General features: G+C 38.6%; 1 protein-coding gene across 1 annotated transcript in view; it reads left to right on the forward strand.

The window, feature by feature from the left end:
• The window catches only part of LOC110674266, a 76,113-nt gene extending 58,918 nt beyond the window's left edge, over positions 1-17,195 (forward strand). Inside the window, exons 3-4 of the mRNA XM_021838539.1 lie at positions 14,676-15,221; positions 15,286-17,195. Of these exons, the coding sequence (XP_021694231.1) occupies positions 14,676-15,221; positions 15,286-15,773 (1,034 nt within the window). The 3' untranslated portion in view covers positions 15,774-17,195. The remainder of the gene's footprint in view (positions 1-14,675; positions 15,222-15,285) is intronic.
• The last annotated feature ends 257 nt before the right edge of the window (positions 17,196-17,452 follow it).

Consider the following 17,452-nt stretch of genomic DNA (forward strand, 5'->3'; position numbering starts at 1 on the left):
GGGTATTTTTTCGGGAAATTCTTTAGGCATTCGTCCAAGGATTCCACCATGAATTTCTACGGGAATATATTTATATATTCCACAACGAAATTCGCCTACAGATATCTCTAGGAGATCTTCCAGGAATTTTATTGAAGTTCCTCCGATTTGTCCAACAGAATTTCCATCAGGAACTCCTCTGGGAATTTCTTTCAGGCAGGAATACCTCCGGGGATTTGCTGCAGGAATTTCTCTGGGGATTTGCTCTAGGAATCTCTTCGGGTTTGTATTTCCTTCTGAAACTGTTCTCCATGGATTCGTCAAGAAATTCCTCCAGGGATTTCGTCCAGGAATCCCTTTTAGATTTTTTTCAGAAATTTCTCTGGGAATTTGCACCAGGATTTTTTCCGGAGTTTAAGTCCAGGAATTACCCAGGGGATTTTTCTGGAAATTTGTTTCAACAATTCCTCCGATGATTTTTCCAAAAACTGCTCCGAGGATTTCCTCAGTGGATTCTATCCAGAATTCCTCTGGGGATTTCGTTTAGAAATCTATTAAGATTTTCTCCAGAAATTCCTTCGGAGACTTTTTCAGAGAATTTATCCGAAGATTTCTTCCAGGAATATCTCTGAGGATTTGCACCAGGAATTTCTTCGGACATTTCGTCCAGGATTTCTTCTGAGTATTTCATCTAGTAATTTATTAACAAACTCCTACGGGGGTTTTCTCCAGAAATTGTTTCGACGATTTTTCCAGAGAAATTTTCAAAAGTTTTCATCCTGGAAGTTCTTGTTGGAGCAGAATAAACACCGTGCAACCCCTCGTTGCTACCATTGTTGCTAGAGAGAAGTAAGTAAGTTAGAGAGTAAATACATTTTTCATTCGTTCGTTTTCCTTTGTACGAGTAAAGCTAGGTATGCTGTTCCGCTCAAAAAAAGTAAAAATTTCTGCCCAAGAAATGGTCAAGAAATTTCCTACAGTGAGCTCCATTTGAATTGACATTTCTTTTCAACTGCGTACTGCGATCAAAGAAAAATGTTTTTCTTGATCATTTCTTGCAAGAAATTTCCCACGCATCGAGATAGGCGATTACTTTTCTGTTGAAGTGCATACTTCGCTTAAAGCCTGATTCGCTGCTAACAAGTAATTTCTTGGCCTATCTTGATGCATGGAAAATTCCTGCAAGGAATCGATCAAGGAAGCGTTTTTTTCTGATCGCAGTACGCAGTTGAAAAGATATGTCAAATCAAACGGGAGTCGCTGTAGAAAATTTCTGCAAGGAATAGGGATCTGCACTGTTTCGATTTTATATAGGATTTTGACGTTTACTGGCCTTGTTGTTTACAAATTTCATGTAAGAGTGAAAGAGAGAGGTTGATTTTTGTGCAGTGACCTATTGGCGATAAATTTCTTTAGCGATTCCTGTTCAGCAGCAAATCAGGCTTAACACGTTAATAAATCATTGTTCTTAGTTTAATCGCGTTTATTACCCTTTTTCTCCGATTATTCCGAGTTATCTCACTGTATTCTGCTAGTGGACTTCCGGCAGTTCTTTGGAGATTTGGTCTAGGAATTTCTCCGGGGATTTCAAGAATTACTCCGGGGATATTCCCCGACATATATTCCGGGGATTTTCTCCAGGATTTTTTCGGGGATTTGCTGCAGGAATTCCTTTGGGGATTTCTACCAGAAGAGTTCCTTCGGGAATTCCTTCGAAGCTTAACCGGAAATTCCTTAGGAGTTCTTTCAGTAATTATTTTGGATTTTATCCAGCATATCCTCCGAAGTTCCTCTAAAGCTCCAGGAGGAACTCTGGAGGGATTGCTGAAGGAACTCCGAAAGAATTGCTGGAGTACTCGAAAAGGAATTCATCGGGGAAATCTGAAAAAAAAAACCTGGAGGAATTTCTGAAAGAACTGCGCAACGATTCCAAAGAAGCTATGATGGAAATCCCGGTGGAGCTTTGCAGGAACTTCAGAAGGTATACTGGATAAATTTATGGAGAAAATCCCCTTGAGGTCGTCCGGGGAATTATTTCTGGAGTACATCTCTGGAGGAATTATTATTTGAGATCCCTTGAGGAATTTCTGCAGAAAATCCCTTGGAGTTCTTGGAGAAAATTCCCGGAGCAATAATTGAATCCCTGGATGTAATTATTAATGAAATCTTTGCAGGTACTTCTAGAGTAAATCCCCGTAAGAACTTCTGGATGAAATCCACAGAGGAATTCTTGGACAAAACAAATCCCTGGAAGAATTTCTGGAGAAAATCCCAGGAGGAGTTCTTAAGCGCTTCTTGAGGAAATCCTCAGAGAAATTGTTGAAGAAAATCCCCGGAAGAATTTCTGCACAAAATCCCTTGAGTAATAGCTATTGAAAATCCCCGGAGTAATTCCTGGAGAAAATTTCCGGAGGAGTTCCTAGAGATATCGCCGAATAAATCCTTGAAATCCGTGAAGGAAACCCCGGAGGAATTCCTGGAGAAAATAATCGGAGAAATTCCTGGTTTAAATCCTGAGAAAAATAATGGAGGAAATCTGCTGAAAAATTGCTTCTTTGGATAAATCCCCAAAAGAATTTCTGAAGAAAATCCTCAGAGGAATTCCTCAATGAATTTCTGAATGAAATCCCCAGAGAAAATCCTGGACCAAATCCCCGCAGAAATTGCTATTCGAAATCCTCTGAGGAATTCTTGGTGCAAATCCTGGATAAAATTCACGGAGAAATTGTTATTGGAAATCACAATGTCATGAGAAAATCCCAGAGGAGTTCTTGGGGGAAATCTCTGGGGGAATTCTTTGAAAAATTCTCCCGAGGATTTCTTACTTTCAAAAATTCCTCCAGTAGTTTTTTCGTAGTTTCATCAGAAATTCTTCCGGGGTTCTTTCAGGAATTCCTCTGGAGTTTTTCCAGCAATTCTTACAAAGTTTATCTGGAGCGCCACCGGAAATTTATTAGCAGTTCTTCCGGAAAAAAAGTTCCAAATTCCTCAATGCTTTTCAGCAGGAACCTTCAGAGAAATCTCTAGTGAATACAATCCATGGTAGAATTTATGGCAGGAAATTCAGAGAAGAATCCCTGAAGTTAATAATGCAGATAATTTCTAAATAATGCTAAAAGGAATTCTGGGGTAACTTGTTAGAAAACAGTTAACGAAATTTTGAAGATCGCGAGAAGAAATCATAGAGGAGTACATGGACTACTTATTGCAAAACCGATTGAGAAATTTGTTAAAGAGTCTGAAGAAAACCATGAAAAAATATTAAATATTTGCTAACATTTCTGGAGATTGCTGGAGGAAAGCTCACCTTTTAGAAAATGTGTATACAAATTTCTGTAGGAATTCCTGGAGAAATTATTTGTGAAATTCCGGGATAAATTATTGCAGAAATTCCTGATTGAACATTTGAAGAAATTCTTGGATGAAGAACAAAAAGTTTCTCGATGATTTGCCGGAATATCATAGAAAATTTCTGAAGGAACTCGTAAAAAATGTATTCTGCTAGAAATTTTATCAATTAAATTGTTCATTCAATTTATCCTTTTTGCAATGCTTAGAGGAATACATTCATATTATCTTGGAAGAATCCTTCGATATTCTTTTAGATACACTTCATGTTTCATGAGAGAATTCCGTGAATAAATAAATGTAGATATACCTTTAGGGGTTTATGTAGCAATCTGTGAAGGTATTCATAGACGAGTGGTTAAACTCCTGATGGATTCTCAAGAATAATTATTCATAACCAAGGGGACTTCCGATTAAATTGAAATCTGGTTGAAAATAAAACAATGCACAGCTTAGCTATTGCCTGACAAGCATGGTTTTAAAACAGCATGCTAGGATTTCTTTGAAGAAATTCTTCAACAATAATGTCAAACATGATAAAAGAGAGCCTAATTTTCTAACTTACCAGACTTAAGCAAAAATGGAGTAAATTTCACAATTGAAACAGAAGAACTCTGAGTTAAAATCAACAAATAAAAAAACACACAGCAGTTTTAGTTTGAAAGTAAAACAGCTGTGTGTATTTATTTTTTCAGAATTGGAGATTTTGAAGCAGAAAACTGTATTTTTTTTCAGTTTTGGCATTTACTGGGCCTTAACCCGAAAATTTATAGAGATTATAAAGTTACCATGATAATTGAAAAGTTTTAAGTGGAAGACATTGGAAGACATTTTTCCATGCATTTGGAAGACATTGGAAAAAATCACCTGGCATGCCTGATTGTGATTGTTTTCGCTGCTTTGTGAGTCGTCGTGCATTTGTTCGGTCAAAAGTGATTGTGTTTATATGTCTAGACTGCATTTTGAATTTTAAGAGAAAACTAAGATATGACACACGAATCAAAACCGTTGGGCAGGCCTGTTTTAGATCGATCCATCCATGAGCGCATACGCACAGTAAAGCACGCCTTAAGCCTGTGCGTAACGGTTGATTTCTATCTCCTTCGCGCGGCGGCTCCAAATAAAGTGCGAACCAATGCGAACGAGGAAACGCCTCAAAAATTAAAATTGAAGGTATTTAATCGAAGGTTCGTCGAGCAAGAATGACACAGATCATGTGTTAAGGTAAAGGTGGTACCAGCAGACCCGCCCGTCATCAGTCACTACGAAGGGCGCGCGGCGGATTCAGAGGAACCGGTGTGGACTTAATTTATGTCACATTCCACGTCGTGACGCGACGTGAACTGGATGTTACGTGTTGGAATTTTAACTGTGTTTTCGTTTTTCTTCCTTTGTTGAAGGAAGCATTTGAAATAAGTAGCCCAACACTGCGGCGTATCCAGTATTTGGCGAAAAAATGGAAGCCTACGATGGTCAAAGCATATTGCAAGAATGTCCTGATACCTTCAACATGGTTTGTCTCAAAACGCGGACGGTTACCACAAGGCTCCTATTGAACCCATCTATAGCATTTTTATTTTACCTTGCTATGCTATCGCAATGTGAAATCTTCTCCACATTTTATAACTAAAATGCTTTCACCAGCTCTACGGGATAAACAAAACCTCATCTCTTCATAATGAGCAACGACAACAGAGAAAAAGATCATACCCTCAGATCAAATCACGATCCAATCATTGCGCGCCCGAACGCACGTTTTATCTCCAGATCAGATCACGTTGGAACGAAGCAATGCGATCGATGGCGACCGATCAACGCCGATGTCGATGGCAAATGAAGAAGTTAATTACGCCCCACGGCACGACTGCCAGTCTCCACAGCTGTCAGGCAAGTCCACACTACTTACTACAATAGGCCAATTCTCTGACATTTCTTGCTAGTTGAACCGATCTTAGGCACAGCAATTTAACTCAAGAAACATTAGACTTCACGAACATATGTACACACTCGAGTACCTTTTTTACCCAACTTGTTACTTAAAGAGGACCGCCTCGAAAAGAGTGCAGATTACCTCCGGCCACCCGTTGTCGCCCAACTCTCCAACCGAGATGGGCTTGGGGGTGGCAAAAAGCTTCTGGGGTTAGCATTGAATAACAGCGAACATGTAATTGCTTCGCGGGATCCGCTTTCAGCAGACATGCTCAGAGGAATTCCCTTGCACGTTTTGCGATCTCTAATGGGTCCTAACAGTGCCTCTTGTAGTGGTTGAGAGAGGAGAGCACTTGCCTCATTTGACAAGCATGAAGTTCGAGCACCAACCAATCGGCCATGTGCAAGACAAGACATAATTCCTTCACGATGCCCATGCCGGCGAGAAAATATGTAGCCGACCCCGAAGGGTTAATTTACTTTCATGCCCCCTTCGGTGCGATCTGTGGTGGTGAACTATGTGGAGAAAGATTTGAAACGGCAACGGAATCCTGCACTTCGAAGCATAAATTGCATTCCACGACATGGGCAGGGTGGATTATGTAAAATCTGTATGGAGCATTTTCGGACGAAAGGGAGCAATTATTGTTTCGTCAGTTGTTGGATTTTGGGCACTTCAGAGATTTTCTTCTTCTCTCTGGCATTACGGTCCACACTGGGTCAGAACCTGCTACTCAGCAAAGTGTTCTATTGAACACTTCCGCAGTTATTAACTGAGAGCTTTCTTTGCCGTTCAGGTTGATGTAAGATCTATGACTGCAGAAACGACGCTCCAGTGTAAAAATCTAGAAGATGTCAGGGATCGTTCAAATATTACGTAACGCAACAGAGGGAGGGAGGGGGTCTTACATAGTGTTACGGTCCATACAAAAAATAAAAAATTTCGACACAAAAGCTGTTATGTGAATGAATTCCGTGTATAAGAAACTGTCAAAAATTCATCATTCCATCATCAGCAATCATCAAAAATGAAAAAAAAAACAGCTTTCTCGTTCAAATTAAAATAAATCTTCATGAAAATCTATCATTGTATTACAGATAGGAAGTACAATTCAATGATAAATTTTCATGAACATTGTTCCAACTCTGGGCAAAAAAACTGTTTTTGTTGTCAAACAATTTTGTCAACATTGCACTACTACGCAGGCAATCGGATTGGTCTATAGGCCTTTTCATGTGACAGGTCCGTCTATGCATTTGTTTACATCGGTGGAGGACCCATGCAAACACGAGGCTGTCATTTCCATAGAAGAACTGTCAAACTGCTTCCCGATCAGCTGATTTGGAACGTCTTGTTAACGATCAACGCTCCGTCATCGTAATCATCGTCATCATCGAAACTTCAAAAGCAGTTTTTCTGATCAAAACATAAAATTATTCGATGAAAATGTGTTCACTGTGTTGCGGTTGGAGAATGGAATACAGTGAACACATTTTCATGTAAATTTTCTTGATTTTGAATGAAAAAACTGCTTTTGAAAATTCTGAAATCAATGACGGATCCTGCCCCCTTAATAGGCCTATATCTGAGACGAGACTCGCGGAGTCAATCTTCTTTTTCTGCGATTGCTGAGTTTTTTTTCTTATTCCACTCAAAATGTACATCAATCTTGCGCACGCCGTTCAAGCTTTCACGTGACTATCACAGCGAAAAACAATTACGTTTGCATCACGCCGAAGAATAAACGGCATTTTGAGTGAAATTTAATGCCGGGAAACGTAGCAGACATTATACATAACTAGTCTTATGTTTAGATTTATCAGCATCTTTGGAAAAACTGCTCCGCTGACTGAGCTTTTTAATAATACCGGGTACCCCCGTTGGTTTGACCACATTTAATCTGAACACTTTTTAATCTGTACCCCGCTAATTTGCACATCGTTCCGATTAAAAATAGTTCAAACGTCATTTAGCTCATGGAACGGAGAGAACTTAGATGGAACGCTGTGGAATGGAACGCAGAATCAAAACAAAACAGTGAAAGAGGTAACCAGAAATACGTTTCTAGGGTGACTAGATGTTCAAATTAAAAATGAACCCCGATGGTTTGCATGAGGTACCGTTCAAATTAGCGGGGGTGCACGATAATTTATTTTGAATACAATACTTTTCACTTTTTCAGCCATAAAAACGATGGGCTGCATTTGACGTTTCGTGACAGCGGAATCTGGGCTGCACATGACGTTGATATTTTTCCTCTTCGCGAGTCTCTCTCAGGTCTATATCAGCTAAAACTCAATTGCTGATCGCTCAGCTGTGCGGATCTCGGCAAAAGAATGAAAATTAGCCGAGCTCAACTGAGTGTGCACTAGTGTGGGACAAAATTTATATTCTCGCTCCAGTACATTTTTTGGATTGCATTTAGGTCCCATAACATCTGTGCAAAAATTCAGCTCAATCGGAGAAACTATATTTTAGCGCCAGCCGTTCAAAGTTTGTATGGGATTTACTATGAGAAAACTTACTTTTGCAGAGAAAAATCGCCAGAGGTCGCCCATTGACCTCTATAAAAATCCTGAATACATATTTCGATAGGTATTTTTACGATGCAAAATATTGCCGAAGACCGCAAAACAATCCGACACTTGTAAAAAAAAGTTATTCAATGAAAAATTATTGGCAAGGCGACGTTCATTAACACTTGTCCGCCTAAGATATTCGTCACTTACACGGACGACGAAGCCTCAAAATCAGTTGGAACGCTAAATTCAACTCACTATATCTCGGCTGTCCTAAGCCCGATTTACAAAATTTTGGCTCCTACAGAAATGTATGGGCTTCTAGATTCATGTCAGATTTTTGAAATATTTTTGGGAACTACTGTTTGATTTGTAGTACCGTTTTGATTCATATTACGGACCGCTTCAAATTCCGGACATTCTACTTTGTATGGGAAAGATTTCACACGAAATGTTTCAATTCTTGCTGATCAAAAGTTCTCACTTTCAAGGCTCGTTTTAATAAGCATTTTCCATAAATATCTGTGAAAATTTATAATGCCCAACTACCTTATGCGTCTCTCTAGTGGTTTGACGATTTCATTTGATGATTTGACTTTTCTTTTCATGACTTGTTTGACCTGTCCGGAATTTGAATCGAAGTGTCCGGAATATGAAGCAAAAGTAAGGCGGCGTCCGGAATAAGAATCATGAAAAGTCCACACATTTCTATTTGTTTAAAAATAATCATGCTTCGGAATCGAAATCTTCACTCATCATTCGAAAGTTAAGGGGTTTAAAGGTTCAATAACGTGGAGGAATCATACGGAGTGATTTATTTTACATGCTTTTTGGTGAGTTATACTTCACTGAGGCCTTAAGTGTCCGTAATATGAATCAAAACGGTACTTAAAACACAGGAGCAAGTCCCTAAAAAAATCGAAATTTTGCCAATGCCTGCACACAACTTGAAATTTATCGCGATAACCTCTAGATTTTTTATTGTACGATGATTGTATTAGCGTAACCAAACAATTGGCATTGAATTTTTGATTGTAAGCCATTCAAATAACTGCAATATATTCACAAAACTGCGTAGAACACAGAAAAAATACATTTTCAACTGTAACTTGAAATTTATCGCGATGACCCAAACATTTTATGATCTTAAAATATACTCATATTTAAGGCCATCAAATTTGCAGAACACTGATAATAAATTTCTGTACGAAAAACTACAATATTTCACAAAATAGTGAAAAATACAGGTTTTCTACAATAATTTCCTATTTATCACAATGACTCATCAGTTTTATAATTTTAAACTCTTTGTATGTTCATGAGAAACAAATTTGCTGAACATCGTTGATAGCTGTTTGTTCAAAGAACTACAATACTTTCACAAAATCTTGTATAATACAGAAAATTCTTAAATTTCTTCTGCAATTCATTGATTGCCTCTAGATCAATTAAAAGATTTGAAGTATTTTTAGTTATAAAAATAAATATATTTACAGAACATTTTTGATGCATTTTAAAGAACTACAACAGTTTCACAAAACTATGAATAATACAGGGAAATTACGATCCTAACAACAGTTTGAAATTTATTGCAACGATAAATGGATTTTGTGATTTAAAAATATTGTCATATATAGGGTTATCAAGTTTTCACAATATAATCGATGAAATCTTATTGAAAGAACTACAATATTTTCACAAATTATTATATAATACAAAAATATTCTGTTGCTACCAAAGTTTGAAATTTTTTTCATCTGTATAATTTTCTAAATCGTTGTGTATTTTCAATAAAAATAAGTGTGCTCAAAATTATTAGAAGCTGTTTGTTCCAAAAACTACAATATTTCCACAAAATCATGTATAAGAACTTTTCGTTCACTGTCAATTCTCACCTTCCGATGTTTCGTCACCCAACTACAAAAAAACGATAATGAATCCAACCAGTTTTTGCTGTTTTTTTTATAATTTTTTTATTAGCATCATTTCAAACATTACATTCATTTCTTATACCTAGGTGTTCTGTGTTATTATTGTACATCCCGATAAAATTCAGAAAGAGGACTTCGCTCAATTTCCTCTTCTTTATCAACGAACTTAAGGTAACACACAATAGATTCATCTTGGCATCCATGAACAATCTATGTTCAAACTATCGTTGAAAAGAAAAATTTTCTGTTTTATATCATATCGGTCATTTGGTGATCTATCGGATCATATGCTTGCTAACAACAGGCATGTTGATACACTTTCAGTTCATCTCTGTCCGGTAGAACCGATATCACATCCCCAAAACTACAAAATTGATCATCATTTATGGATAGCAAACAGTTGCACCTTAAGCACTGCCAACACATTTTCAATCGGAAGGATTTTGGCGCGCTCGAACTGACAAATCCTCCGTTGTGGTGAAACTTCATCCGTCGACGTGATGTTGGACTGTTTTCAAAAACAGTCGAGATAAAAGCCGAGCCGGCAGAGCAATGACAGTTAGTTCGTTCAAAACTTCGCTTCGGAAGTCCAACCGGCGAACTCCAGATTGGTGCTGCGAAGTCAATAGACAACATTATCATCCTAATTTGGTAAAACAAATTTTGGTAAAAGATTTTATTAACAGTTTGTTAACAACATATTACATTTCATTTGCCGTAGCAGTTCGGATATTTTACAGGTGAGTTGATTTCACCTGCTTATAAGAGAAAAAAGTTTTTTCTGAATTTAAAATTTCAATTGTTCGCCTAAGTAATTCGCTCAGGAGATGAAAAGAAGATATCCCGACTAGACGGAAGAAACAAGATTATAACAGAATGTGTTCCCCTGATATGATTTTTTTATATCACCGGTTGTTATAAAACATGTACCGTTAGTAGTTAAAATAACAAAAATTCTCACAAAATTTGCACCAAATTAAACTTGAATATAACAAACCCTGTTACAATTATATCAAAATTATTACAGAATGTGTTGCAAGGATGTTACAGAATAACAACATTATTGCAAACTATGTTACTGTTTATGACATCGGATGTTATTTGCAACAAACTTGAAAAAGGGATGTAAAAAATATAACAAATGTTGTTATAAATGTGTTACTAATAATATAACAAGTTGAGAACAAAGCCATCTTGATAACAAAATTTTATCAACATCTGTTATTTTAAACAGCTCCTGGTAGGAATGTGTTATAATTTTGTTATGTGGTTCTGGTCGGGATGATGAGAAAAAAATATTCATTCCAGTAACGCCATTTCAAAACAAAACACGAGATGTGTTCTTTTGCTTTATAAATTAAATGGTTTACAGTGAATATTTTGTAGTGAAAACTAGATATATACATTACGTTCCAAAGTGTATTAACATCTATACATGTTTACAAATTTTTGCTTGTATATACACGCTATGTCTAGAACAGCAGATTATAAAGTTCGAATGTACCTCGGATTTTTTCCCTCTAGATATCAGTATTTGGGCTATAGTTTCATAATCGGAAGGTTTCAAAATATTCTATCGATGAAATTTTTCCCATACACTTTGTATGGGCTGAAATGTGTAGGAAATGTAATTTTCGTTGATTTTCATAGGCTGTATGTGAAAAAATAGCTAAAATATGGGAAAAATCAAAATTTCACCAATGGAATATTGTAAAACTTTCTAAATATGAAAACATAACCCAATTACTGAACTGTAGCGGAAATAAATCCGAGGTGGCGATTTGCATAATCTGCTGATTTGGACATAGCGTGATATATTCTAGCAATATTAACCCTTCCATTACCAACCCCCCTAAACGAGTGTTGGAAAAAAACACGTTTTGGGCTGTAACTTTTTTGTTTTTTGATATTTTTAATCCAAATTTTGACACAAGAAGCGCATATCCTTCTAGTTTGAGGGCTTGGACAGAATTTTAGGATTGGTCACCTGGTTCCGGAGTTATTCCGGAATCAAAATGGGTGTTTCGAAATGGCCACTTTCGAAAAAGTGAATTTGCAATATGAAATCAGCTGATTTTTTACAATGATTAGCTCTACAACGATGAGGACGGATGTCTACAAGGCCATCATGGTCATGGCATGCCGCGGATCACAATTTCCGGATGTTCCGGAGAACCGGTTCCGGGGCCATTTTTGGAAGCGAGTAAATACTATCATGCGACACATCAAACTTCATGATTTTTCAAATAATTGCATTCTATGACTGAGTTGCACAGTTCAGAACCCATTTGGCCACTTTGGAACCGGTATCCGGGTTCCGAGGAACCGGTTCCGGGGTCAATTATTAAAAATTAGTGAACACTGTCATGCGACACATCAAACTTCATGATTTTTCAAATGATTGCATTCTATGACTGAGCTGCACAGTTCAGAACCCATTTGGCCTCTTTGGAATCGGTATCCGGGTTTCAGAGGAACCGGCTCCGGGGTCAATCATTGAAAATCAGTAAACAATGTCATGCGACATATTGTTATTATTAATATATTGGGATTCTGTGGAACTGGTTCCGGAGTAATATTTTTAGATGAGTCTTCGAAGGTAAGTAAATACTACCATACATCAAACTTCAAGATTCTGCAAATTATTGTATTTCATGGCTGAACTGCACTGTATTGACCCATTTGATTTTCAAGGAATATATGCTATACAGCGACATATCAAACACAATAATATACCAACAACTTTTGCGTCATATGGGTGATTTGCACAATGTAGAACTCATTCGGTCACTTAGGAATCATAATGTGATTTCCAAAGAATTAGTTCTTAGACCAGTTTTCGAAGCCGTGTTAATACGACAGATCAAACACTGCAACGATTTTGAAGCTGTCGAAGTACATATGATTATTCTGAGACTGATATAAGTTAAACTGGGTGCTAGTTTTACATCCTTTGATTGCTCATAATTATTTAAAACTAATGGTCCCGGCCTGAGACGAGACTCACGGAGATGGTCTTCTTTTTCTGCGATTGCTGAGTTTTTTTCTTATTCCACTCAGTGTTTACATCAAACTTGCGCAAACCGTTCAAGCTATCACATGACCATCTCAGCAAAGCACTATTGCGTTTGCATCTCACCGCAGCATAAACGGCATTTCGAGTGAAATTTCATGCCAGAAAACGTAGCAGGCATTATAAACAACTAGTTCTGTGTTTAGATTTATCAGCATCTTTAGATAAACTGCTCCGCTGACTCAGGTTTTAATAATACCTTAAATTTAATTTTTACATACAAAGGTATCGACCGTGATCATTTTATATTGAATTTGTTTACCGGCATATCGGTCTATTTTGCTCGAAGTAAGAGGGAGCATGGAGAAGAAAGCAATGAATACTAGATGGATAGATACCGTAAGGGAACGTTCCCTTGCGGTATCTATCCATCTAGTATTCATTGCTTTCTTCTCCATGCTTCCTCTTACGTCGAGCAAAATAGACCGATATGCCGGTAAACAAATTCAATACTTAAATTTAATACAATACTTTTCACTTATTCAGCCATAAAAACGACGGGCTGCATTTGACGTTTCGTGACAGTGGCATCTGGGCTGCATATGACGTTGATATTTTTCCTCTTCGCGAGTCTATCTCAGGTCCCGGCAAACTTCGTCTTGCCATCAAGTAGGCTGTTCATTTAATGTTTTTTCTATGAAAATTGAAGATCTTTCCGTTGAAATTGTATCCAGGATCACTTAAATTACCTAAAATGACTAAAATTGCAGGAGAAATACTGAAAAAATACGAAAGAATACTTTGAGCTAACTTTTGAAATTGCAACACAAATTATTTTAAAAATTCATCAGCTAATCAGAATCTTTTCAGAATAACAAAAAATTATCTCTAATTTTTTATGTAGTTTTTCAAATATTACATCTTGCAATCTAATGAAATTTGTCTACAGATTTTTTACAGAAATTCTAAAGAAATACCTTAACCTTCCAGTCGTCGTGCGGTTTGCCACCGTCAGACCCACCGCGCTGCTGTTGTGAACGAGAGCGAGTTTTTTTCAGCAGTGTTGTACAAAATACAACAGCGCGACGACTGAAGTGTTAAATAAATCATGGAAATTTCTAAAAACATTTCTATAGAATTCTGAATTATCACTTATAGAGCTCTACACTGAAAATAACCCACACGTTCGATCCATATTCTTTTCAACGTGGATCTGTCGTCACAAATGGCAAGTTGAAATAACGTGTAAAACTTGTAATGCTGTTAAGGTTTGACTTTGGTTCGATAGCAAAGGCTTTTACATACAATTTCAACGTGTTTTGTAATTGCGATATCAATCACTAGTAGAACTAGTTTGTCTAACATGACAAGGACTTACATGTGACGCATGACATGTTTATTAATGCATAATGTGTAACTTTTTCTTAATGCATTAGTAAGATTTACTATCGTTATTCTCTTCAATATCGCGTTATGGAGAGTTGACCGTAGAACGTCCACTTCTAATCGTGGAATTTATTCGACTTATTCGATGCCACGCGTTTATAATCAAAACCCACATGCGCTGTGGCTGCTGGTTGTGAGCGCTTATTTGGCATCAAAGCCAATTTCCTGACACTCAACAAAACCCACACTCTTTACCGGCACCTGCTTTTCAAGGTACCGCACAGTCATTATTACACGGGGGTAGCCATCATCACGTTCACTGTGTATCGAACCTCGTCAATTACATTGCTTCCACGCGTTCTGCCGTCACTCAATCATGCTGTATCGAAAGAAGTACGGAAAGTTGTCAGCTTCGGTGATCAACTTCCCCATTCCAATAGAAAACCAATTACTTGATAATGTAATAAATGTTTCATATTGTTAGTGTTGATGTCCATGCAAAACTTATAATAAATTCAATCATTAGACCCTTCAATTAACACTTATTAATTCAAATCTTCTCCTCGTAGAAACCACCACTCGGAGCAGTCTCTTCAAGCGCCGCCCCGGATTCCCCGCTGTTAACCGCATAACCACTCCAGCTACCCCAGTAACTACCTTCTCGTCTCCGTCGAGCAAGTTCTTCAAGAACCGCTCCAAGCCCTCCACCGCTACTGAATCACCAGCTGCCCTAGACGATCAGAGCCCAGCCCCGTTGGTCGGCGACGTCGATCAAGAGATCGAGCCCAGCATCCGACAGAACAGCAAACTGGTGAACAACAAAAATCGCTACAACCAGATCGGAGAAGGTGATCGCGATGGTAGCTTGGAGGACGACCTGGTCGGTGCGATCACCACCATCTCTCGGGCACCACTTCCCTCGACCACCAGCCGTAACTTCCTGTTCCCGGACGAAAGCCCCCAGGACAAGTCCCAGAAGATGCAGATGATGAAGGTCCTGAACATTGGTGAACTGCCGTCCAGCCATCAGCGAGCCTCCACGCACAAGTACAACATCACGCACGATTACACTCTGCAGAGCTTCCCGGAGCCACTCAGCACGACTCGGCGATCACGTAATGACCGAAGCGAAGATCGCGATCTTCTCCAATAGCTAACCGATTTATCTTTGTCTTGCAGAGAAACTGATCCAGCGACCCCGAATCTCCACCCAGTCGCAGTTCTACTACCAACAGACCACTCCCAGCTTGTTCTACAGCAGTTCGCCGGTGACGCTGAGTCCACGCAAGGACACTCCCCGGAAGCGCAAACCCAGCTCGTACGAAAAGTCGTCCTACGCGTCGACAAACCACCGGAAGCAGAAGGACGACTTCGGGGGTCGCACCTATCGGCCGGCGGTGGACTACGACTACTACGACGAAGGCGAACAGCGAATCGTCGGCAAGACCAGCTCCCAGGTCAAGGTGATCATGCACGGACCGGGAATCATCGAGTGTCTCGACCAGGGCAACTTCCCTCATCCGCTTTCCTGCAAGAAGTTCATCTCCTGTGCGAAGATGGAGATCGGCGGAGTTGTCGGCTGGGAGTACACCTGCCCCAAGGGTCTGAGCTACGATCCGGTCGGCGGGATATGCAACTGGTCCGCCGGATTGGGCTGCAAGGACTAGTAGTGGTGGGGAGGAATCGACTGAAAGCTTCTGGCCCTTTCAGGAAGAAAGAAGCAAAATATCTTTATTGTACAGTTCTCGAACCCACGTCCGTCACTCTCTATCTCCCTTTGAACGAAAAGGCACTTGTTACATAATCCAAACGACTCGATATTGCTATCATTTCATCTTTGTCCCGAAGCCCGAGGGGGACTTGAAGCATTATATTAGTTTTACCACTGCCATGGAATCAGACTTTGACGCCGACCACGATTTGCGACCATGACTCTATTTTATTTCAGCGCCTATTGCTAGCTGGTTAGATATAGTGATCCGATTTTCTTGATTAGTATTTAAGATTCTATGTTTTCTTCCCTTCAAGATTTTTTCCTATCTAAAATTAGTCGTTAAGTAACGACATCCGGTCTATCACGAGTCCGGATGAACTCTAGTACAGTGTACGTTAGATGATTAGACTTAGTGAGGATAGTTTGAGTTGGAGATAAGCAGAGGTGTTCCGCTCCTTTTCCGTTCAAAAATGTGGCAAAGAAAGTGTCTTGCTTTCTCACAAAGATTTATGAATTTGATTGTTCTTTCGCACATAATAGTTCCAAAATAGATCCATCCTCATAGTCATCGAATGACCCCCTTCCAAGTTTACAAACACGGGGTTGTTCTTATCTGACATTTCGGAACGAACACGGAAAACAGAATACAACCAAAATTTGAGTTTAAACCAAGGGGTGTGATAAATAGAAGTAATAAACAATAGAAGAAGGATGTCGGCCATATAGAAGGCGTCGCTGTCGGAACATCTTTTGCTGGGGGAGATAGGTGGGACTATAAATGTCAACGCAAAAATGTATGCAGTTTCACACTTATGTATCCAACATGTTTCTGAGCGAGAACAAAGGGAACACCAGCGACATTATTCTTCTATGGTTTATTATTTATATTGTGTGATAAGATCACAAAAATCGGATTTTTTTTTGGACCGAAACAATCGAAAAACATTTAAAATTGAGTAAACTTGTGTTTCTGGCCTAACTTAAGCGTTTGAGACATGGCTTTTAGACCTGTATTTCTGGCGCAAACTAAATCCAGTCCAAATGTGTTGAAGAACCAAAGCTCTTGGATCTCTGCAAGAGTGCTAGACATATTAGTGAGGTTAGTTGCTAATGTTTTCAGACTGACTAGAGAACAAAATAAATAAAAATCCTTAAGGTTTCTTCACATCTTTCACTAAGCAAAATTTATGAGCGATATCGCGAATTTATTTGAATTGAAAGTTTACCCAATTCAGGTATTCGTCGGGAAAAAAGCAAGACACCTCTGCAGCTGATATCAATACTAAAAACCATTTCATCCCCGTTAGATTTTTATGATAGTGAGTAGAATATATGTCGCTTGTCACATGACCGGAAGAAACAAAAGGAAGAAACCCAGAACTCAGCAAAAATGAAAACAAAACAAGAAAATAAAGATTATGTGTGGTAATGTGACAAAGCGAATGATACGATTGTAATGCGGAGCTTTCTGCAAACTCCCATAGCTGGAACCCGAGAGATTGGTCCAAACGATAAGCATTTGTGAATAAATAGACCATTCCCGTTCAATCGAAATGTTTCTTCTCGAATGGTAACAAAAGAAATTTAATTATCCTTAGATTTAGAGAAAAAAAAACAAAGAGATCCGACGGG

This window comes from Aedes aegypti, chromosome 1 (assembly GCF_002204515.2).
Source record: "Aedes aegypti strain LVP_AGWG chromosome 1, AaegL5.0 Primary Assembly, whole genome shotgun sequence".
NCBI lineage: Eukaryota > Metazoa > Arthropoda > Insecta > Diptera > Culicidae > Aedes > Aedes aegypti.